An 8258-nucleotide genomic window follows, 5' to 3' on the forward strand; every position below is an offset into this window, starting at 1 on the left:
GTGCCTCTGGTAGTGGTTCCTTGGCAGTACAGTGAGCGCTGCACCTTGGCCATAGGCTCACAACCAAAGGGGACGCTCCTCGTGGCTGTGGGTGCCTGCCAGGGAGTCGCCATGTTGTGCTGCCCCACTGGTCACAGCATGTGAGGGCAGCAGGGGCCTGCACTGGTGCCTGCTGGTTTAACTGGAGCCCTGGCAACATTTTAGTGATGAAACATGAATTAACAACCACTTGTTCCATTACTAAAACCCCTGGGAAAGGAGCACCTCCTTTCCTCCCTGACATTCCTACAACTGTCCCAAAGACATCCCTCCCCTCCTCCCCATCCTGATGTCCACTCTATGGTATATACAGAGGGAAAATTATATTTGGAAGCACCTCTTCCTTGTCTCACTCTGTGTGGAGGGAGGCAGGTGGTCCTGCAAGGGAGCAGCGCTGTAGCACTACGGCATCTCACACTGAATCTGAATCACAACATTTCTCCCTTAGAAATCCCACCTGTTTGGGTGCCAAGGGTCCCGAGCAGGGCTTGACCCTGACACAGTCTCAGTATCCACATTCAGGGTGGCAGCAGGGTTAGGAGGACAAGTGGTGCCGTTTCTGATGCCTTGGGCACCGTCTTCTCTCTCCCCAAGGAAGTGTGGCATTCCTATGGTATTAGCAGCTCCCCCTGCACATAGCTGCCTCCTCCCATCAAATTACATCCCAGCACGGCTCACACATTGTGTTCATGTTGCTAAAATCAAATGTTTACTCAAGCAAAATAAATATTGGCAGGGCACAGCACCAGGCTGCTCTGTGCAAGCCCTGCAGGTGCTGCCCTTGACCTCAGGGCAGGTGTCACCATCTTCCTTCCTTCTGTCCTTCCTCCTAAAATACGTCTTCCCAGTGGGAAAAAACAACAACAAAACCAAAGCCACACAACAACACAACGAGCAGCTGTAGCTTTGCCTCGACGCACACTGTCATTTCTAACAGTAGTGAAATATTATTAATTCACACCAAACAGGCTTGAGGTTAAAGCAGCTTAAGTGAGGATGTGAGAGGGGCTGTGTTTTAACCCTGCACAAAGAGCAACAAATGTTTTGCCCAAGCAGAGCTTGTAACATCAGACAAAACAAAGAAATGAGCTCGGGCAGCAGATTGTCCTTAAAACCCAGGAACATCTTTAACCATTCATCTGGAAAACACAGACAAACTCCCCAAAGGTCAGGAGCCCTCAGTGCCACGGCTCCTGGGCCACACACAGCCCAGTGCAGAGCAAGGAGCCTGTGCTCGGTGCCCACTCAGTGCTACTACCCAAAGGCAATAGCCCCAGATAGAGCCACACCTGTATGCGAGCCCCCTTCAGAAAGGCTCAGGGAAGGGGTAATAGCTCTCCCTGCCTCCCCTCTGGGTCAGCTCCCAGGTTTCTGCTGATTCAGCAGAACTGAAGATGCACCAGAAGCCAGCAAAGGAGCAGAAAGGCGTTGGACTGAACAGCGCTGTGGTGGGAAGTGCTGCTGTTACTGTCCTGCCTTCAATGAACCTGCTGCCTTGATACCATGAAGGTCTTCAACTGGACGATTCCACAACAGTCATTTTCCACCTCCCGAGCAGCACAGCTCCCTTCACAAGACCCACTGGGGCCTCCTGCATCTGGGGAAACAATTGGGATGTTTTACCCACACCTGGAAATCGCACAAGAGGTGCAGACAATTGCGCTTCAGCCACACTCATAATCACAGCAATGCTACAGCTTAAAATTCAGCCTTTTTCCTTCTGACCAGCACAACGAGGTGGCAGGGAATTTCCCCACAGCCATTCAGCCAACAAGCAACCCACACTCCTGTCACATCTCAGTGGGCACCACTGGCAGCCCCACTGCCTTCTTTTGTCCCAACCAAATCCCAACACGGACATCTCCAGCACATCTACTACCACTGAGTTATGGACATGAGAGGAAATAAGGAACTCCCCCAGTTTAACCTCTCCCTCTTTTTGGCCCAAGTTGTGGCTCTTGGGGGAGACCTGGGCTCCACCGTGAGACCAAGGAAAAGGAGAGGAGCCATCCAGCCACATCTCAGCACTCTGCCCTTGGTTCAAGAGTGCCAGGAGTATGGGCACAGGTAGCAGCCACACACAACCACCTCTCTTTTCCCTCAGAGCAAAACAGGGATGACAGTGACTGGAGATGAACAGAACCAAAGCATTGTAGCAGCTGAAACTTGTTCCTACAAGAGCGGGAATTCTGGGGGATATTTGGGCCTTTTCGGTCCCTTATTGCTGAGGATCAGTGGGTCAACACGCTCAGTGTAAAGTCAGAAAAACTTCTGCAAGACCCATTTGTCTTAACACGTGGACTGTCGTCCGAGAGTAAGGCAGTAAATGCCACGGGGTGGGGTGGGTAGATTTCACTGTTGGCTAAAGCACGGGAACAACTGCATCAGGAATTTAACACAACATGATAGACAGCCAAGCGGCTTAGACAGACCTGCAGCTGGCACAGTCAGCCCTGTTACAGCCTCCACGCAGGAGATGTGCCTGGATACACACTAAGAAAACTCAGAACCCCACGTATGTGTGTAACTCACAGATCTGCAGTTTCCCCTGCATGTTGTATTGTGGTGCCACAGGGATTTAAGGAACGTGTCACACTCACAAGCTCTGCTCGAAAAAAGAAAAAAAAAGTGATCAAAACATCTGCTTTTTTTCCTTTTTCCTAATCAGACAGAAGCCATTCTGTAGAACAGCCCACACACCTGCACTGCCCAGGTGAGACACAGAGCTGTGCTGCCATGTGATGTAACATGTGCTACCGGATGCAGCCGCAGCTCGTGGGTGACTTGTCTGCTCGCGTTGGGTGGCAGCAGATTCAATTCCTACAATAGTTTGAAGCATGTTTGCCACAAGGGCAACAGAAATGAGCTGATCTATGCCAGATACACAACATTTCACTGTGCCAGATCCACTGCTGTGAGGGAATGCCTGTGGCAGCAGGCAACTCAAGTTCTGTTCATGCATTTTCTGCTGGAACAAGCTCCTGAGAGGTGGTGGAGGGGCCAGAACAAGGTGCATCAAGTCCTTCTCATTTTCACAACAAACATCAACGTCTCTGGTGATGACCGTGTCCCATCAGGGCATTCCCCACTGCTTTGAGCTCTCCTTCCCATTTCTGTACTCTGCACTTTCAGTGCAGTTACTCACCTCTGCAAAATGAGCTGCTCAGTGTTCGGTTACGTGCCCTTTGCACCCTATTTTTTTTCCTCTGTAGGGAAAACAGGAGCCAACCTAGAACTTAATACTGAGCCCTCTTCATTGCAAAGGGGAGAAATCATCAGCACGTATAAAAAGAATAACCTGATGTGTGTCACTGACTAAGCAGAGAGGCTCAGAATCATCCCCTTCTGATGGGATACCAAGGACTCAGTCATGTGAGTTTTGAAGTTTCTAAATGTCGAAGATGACAGAGCTCTGCATAATGGGAATGGCTCCAAGTGATCTGCAGCTGCCGGTTCCATCTGCCCTGCTTTGATCTGCTCTGCAGATGTCATCCGCCCAGAAAGGATCGCCAGCCTCCCTCAGCCAACAGAAAGCAGGACAGAATTTACGTGACTGCACATGCAAATCTAAGTGCAGGAATACCCACTGCAGGGCCATGCCAGCACAGGTACCCATCTGCGGCTTTCCCTTCTGTGCTGGCACATCATCCTCAAGGAAGGGAAGGAGGGAACTCTCAAACTGAATCATTGTGGAGTTATAAACTGCCAATATTCGGGCAGCGTCCCACAGGAACACCATGTGTGTGGGGAAATCACAGAGAGGTGCACATGACAACAAACCTGACACCGAGCTGCTGGAGCAGCTCACACTCCTGCCTTTTGCTACACAATGATGCCTGGATTAAGGTTACATTCCTCTCTGCTGCATTTTGTCACGCAGACGCTATTTTGGTCAGAAAGTCAGCAAGCCCATATTTGGGAAGCTGTCCCACTGAAGGGCAGCATGAAGGGCAGCATGAAAAGGCAGCTTCGAGGCAGGCCTGGGGAAAACAGAGCCACAGGCAGCCCATATTCCATTTTCTGCCTCTCATTGATGTGCACTTCCCATTCTCTGCCCAAACCTTGTCCTTCTTCCCTCAGTCCACACCCTGTGGGTAAGATGCTCTCACAGCACAAGCCCTATGGGGGCAGAGTTCAGGTCTCCCTTCCATGACAGAAACATCTCAGTGCAGGATTCATAATGTAGCACTCAAAGCAGATGTAAGATTTGCAGACACACAAGTAAAGGTGCAGCAGAACAAATGCCAAGATCCCTCTTTAAGGTTTGTGCTTTTTCTTTTACTATTATCACCATAGAGCCCTGCAGAACACTGACCTTCATTTAGTGTTCTGGCAGCTGGATCAGCCACTCCACCTCCTCCAGCACCAGCAGCATCCCAAGGTGACGTGTGTATTGATCGGAACCACAGCTGTGAGGCCAGGCTTTTGTAGACAAGCTCAGTGCACTAAGGAAGGCAGATACCGTGCAATTCAGAGACCTCTGATCTCAGTTACCACCAGCATTTAAACACTGTAGAGCTGTGTCTGATGTAGCCAGCTGCCATAAAACTTTTCAAGGATGACTGTCATCTTCAGGATCCTCTCCCCAGACAAGAACAGGCTTTTGGCTCATTTGAAGGCAACAGGAACCAGCCTTTTTGTCTTAAAGATTCAAAAGATTTTATCCCGTGACACAAATCTCGTGACTGCACTCTCCAAACAAGACCACACTGCCCTCCCTACCAGCACGTTGCTCTTGCAGAGAAATTAAGTTCTACAAGCTGAGAAAGTTCAGCCTCGAGGAGTCCAAGAGATGCACACAGCAGGACTCACAGGCTGAGGGTGATCATCTCTCTAGCTGCAAGGACACTCCTGCAGCTGCAGTCAGTCACTGTGTTGGTTGGCCCAGGGCTGGACCAGGAAAAAAAATAAATAAAAATCACTTGTAAACTGAGAATTCTTTTAGAAGCACTTTGGGCCACAGAGAATTCAGAATACTTACTCCAACAAAGTATTTCATTACAGTAATTGGCTAAGCAATACACACATATATATGTATTAAACATTAACTTGCATTAATTGGATGTTTCAGTTTAAATATTGATTTTTCACCCAGCAGGTTTTTACTGCCCTATTTTCACACTTCCAGCCCTTGTTGATTTGTGGATTTACACCACCGGGTGGACAAGGGCTGAAATTGCAGTTTCAATGAGGGTTTGGTGCACTTACACATGGTTCACTTCAGCAATGAAAATACTCATCTTGTCTGCAAAGATACTCAACTCAAATTCTCAACTTTGCTGACTGGAAGGACCAGGAAAAATCAAATCCTCTACTTAACTACAACAGCAAAACCTTGTCACGGCACCATCTCTTCTTGTGCTTTCAAATGCCACTTCCCTGGTCTGACCAGCCAACTAACTTCATCAGACAGGGACTCTCGTGTGCTATGAAAAGTCTCCAACTGAAATACAGTAGCTAGAAAAAATCTGGATGTTTCATATAGTTTGATTACTAACTACTCACACTTTGCACCCTTTTAACACTTTATTACTTTAAGCATTATAGAAGACGACACATACTACTATTAATTGCTATGATCTCTTACACTGCAGTTAACACTTGTTACTCTTATTTCCCTGGATTTCCATTGCTGTTGCTGCCCAACTTGAACAGTAACAGAGGGTGTGTAAAGAACAGCCCCCCAAGTCTGGTTGTGCTCTAACAGCACTAAGAACTGCTGCACAAATCACAGTACGAGACAGCTGTGAACACACATCCATTATCAAAACCAGTTCTATCTGTACTGAATACTGTCATCTAAGAGACCAACCGATGCAAAATATTGCTGCTTGTCTGTGTTTTAAAGCTCCACTCAGCAACAATTTCACAAACTGAAAACAGGCTGAGAGTTATTAGATGCTCACAGTCTATAGCAATGATTGCAGAACAGCACCGAGGAAGGAGCAGCTGTTTCATCCAGAACTTCTGAGCCCAAGAACACCAACACAACCTCTGCAGTCATCTGACAGGGAACAAAACCACACACTGGTCACAATGTGCAGATGTGACGACACACAACTGGCATTTATAATAAAACTCGAGGCACTATTGAGGTCCCTCCTCAAATTCAGAAGGTGAAAATTTTATATCCAATTTTATTTGTACAAGAACGCTTCAAACATACGAGCCAAAAGACAAACTGGGTCTTTGTCTTGAACCAGGTCAGTCCTTTTTCTGCAGAGCTGCCTGCTTGGCATTGTTGGCCTGCATCTTCTTCAGCCCCTTCTTGTTGTGTTTCTTGGCAAATCTCATGTTCCTCAGGAACTTGGGATCAACCTGCGATAACAAAGGAAACGTGAGCCCCGCTGTCAAAGGGACAAGTGTATTTCCATCACATCCCAGTTATTGCAATTCCAGCTGCGATTAATGCAGATACATTTTCTGATCTGATATTAACAGAACTACTTTAGCCACTCAGCCATCCCTTAAACTGCCCCATTGAGACACATCTCCAACTTTACTCCAAGGAACATCTTCCCCGGTACACACAGCTCGCCGGATTTTTGCCATCTTAACTCACACGTACTTGGTACAAAGCAACACTCTCAGATCACACGAGCATTTGCAGAGCGCTGAACCCTCACTGAGCTTGGCTGGAAATCTGCTTTTCAGAGGAGATGGAGAAGTATCCCATCTACCAAAACCAGACTGACACCCTTTTCTCTTTTTCTCTCTGCTGTTTGGGGGCAGTTAGCAGCGTACCAAGCTTTTGGTATTGAGATAATGCACAATTCTGCCATTTCCACGTGTACCGCCCAGCAACAGCAATGCTTTTCTGGAGGACATTCTGTGTATCAGTACAGATGTTACAACACCACAACGGTAGGGAGGAGACACAGCAGGATTTAAAGTGAATGAGAGTGAATGAGAGCAGTGAAACACTGACGTGTGTTTGCTTCATTGGAAGCAGCATTTAGTGATGCTGATCCCAAGCAGCACAAGAGCTAAAAAGCAGCTTTGTAGAAATACAGTGCGGGTTTCATGTGGATTAGAACTAACACAGCAGCAAATGAGGTGAGTAAAGGCAAGGGAAGCCCACAACCAGAACCTGCAAAAACACTGACAGCCAAAAGTGAGAAACAGCAGCACGGGATGTTCTGAGTCTGAACAGGTTGGAAACACGAGCAGAAACACTCACCCCTTTGAGAGACTCGTATCGATGTTTTCTGGGCTTCTTGATGCCATTTCTGTGCCACTTACGGGCTACGTGAAAAACAGGGAAACAACACGGGTCAGAACTTGGACTAGAAGAGCTCCGTGAGCTCTTTTCAATACTGTGGAACTGACACAGCACAGGATCCCAGGCCGCCCCTCAGATCATCCGGCTGCAGGTGCGGGGAGCGGCCATTCCCGGCACACCGAGCGCTCAGCGCTGTGAACCCTCCACGAGCAGCTCAGAGCCGCGTGTTACCGCTCACACACACGCGGCGCTTCCACTGGGCAGGGCCAGGCCTCAGCCGCCTCCATTGGCCGCGTGCAGCACCGCGAGGCCGCAACGGGACCGGCGGCTCCTCCCGTCAGCACCGGCGGCTCCCGCTCCATCCCGCTCCCCCCCCGGCTTCTCTCCCCTCACCACAGCCGGGCCCGGGGCGGTGACTCACACTGATTGTGCGTGGTGTGATTCTTGGACTTGGCCATGGCGGCACCTGCGGACAGAGGACACGGCTCGGCTCAGCGCGGCTCCCCCCGCCCGCCGGGAGCGGCAGCTGAGACCGGATGGAGCCGGATGGAGCCGGATGGAACCGAGCGGCACCTACCGAACCACGGCGGGGCGGGAACCGGAAGAGAAAGGAGCCGCAAGGGAACCTGGGAAATGGGGGTAGGCGGAACCGGAAGTATGGACCGGAAGCCAGGTGGTCGGAGTGCAACAAGCGCCGCTGGCACGGAGGTTCCGCCACGCCAACGTTCCTCCCTGTTGTCTCGCTCGGGCCCGGCGGCTGCGTGACGTGTGATGCGAAACGAAACGAAGCGACACAGAACACAAACCACAACATTCCCATAAATAAAGAGTTTCTTTGACAACATGGTCTCCCTGTAAGTGTGCCTGTATCACGCCATCCAGTGGCTGTTGTGCTCAGCCCCATCGGTACTGATCGGTACTGATCGGTATTGATCGGTACTGATCTGTATTTATCGGTACTGACCGGTACTGATCGGTATTGATCGGTATTGATCTG

The 8258-nt window shown here is 49.5% G+C and overlaps 1 protein-coding gene across 1 annotated transcript; it reads right to left on the bottom strand.

The window, feature by feature from the left end:
• Positions 1–6129: 6129 nt before the first annotated feature.
• RPL29 (ribosomal protein L29) lies at positions 6130–7872 on the bottom strand. Its single transcript, XM_015874476.3, has 4 exons — positions 7839–7872; positions 7683–7727; positions 7220–7284; positions 6130–6357 (listed from the first exon to the last, which is right to left on the bottom strand). Exons 2-4 carry the CDS (start codon positions 7717–7719, stop codon positions 6244–6246), a joined length of 216 nt encoding a protein of 71 aa, XP_015729962.1. The 5' UTR covers positions 7720–7727; positions 7839–7872; the 3' UTR covers positions 6130–6243.
• Positions 7873–8258: the final 386 nt, after the last annotated feature.

This window comes from Coturnix japonica, chromosome 15, assembly GCF_054131305.1.
Source record: "Coturnix japonica strain WE chromosome 15, WE-NBRP24, whole genome shotgun sequence".
Classification (NCBI taxonomy): domain Eukaryota; kingdom Metazoa; phylum Chordata; class Aves; order Galliformes; family Phasianidae; genus Coturnix; species Coturnix japonica.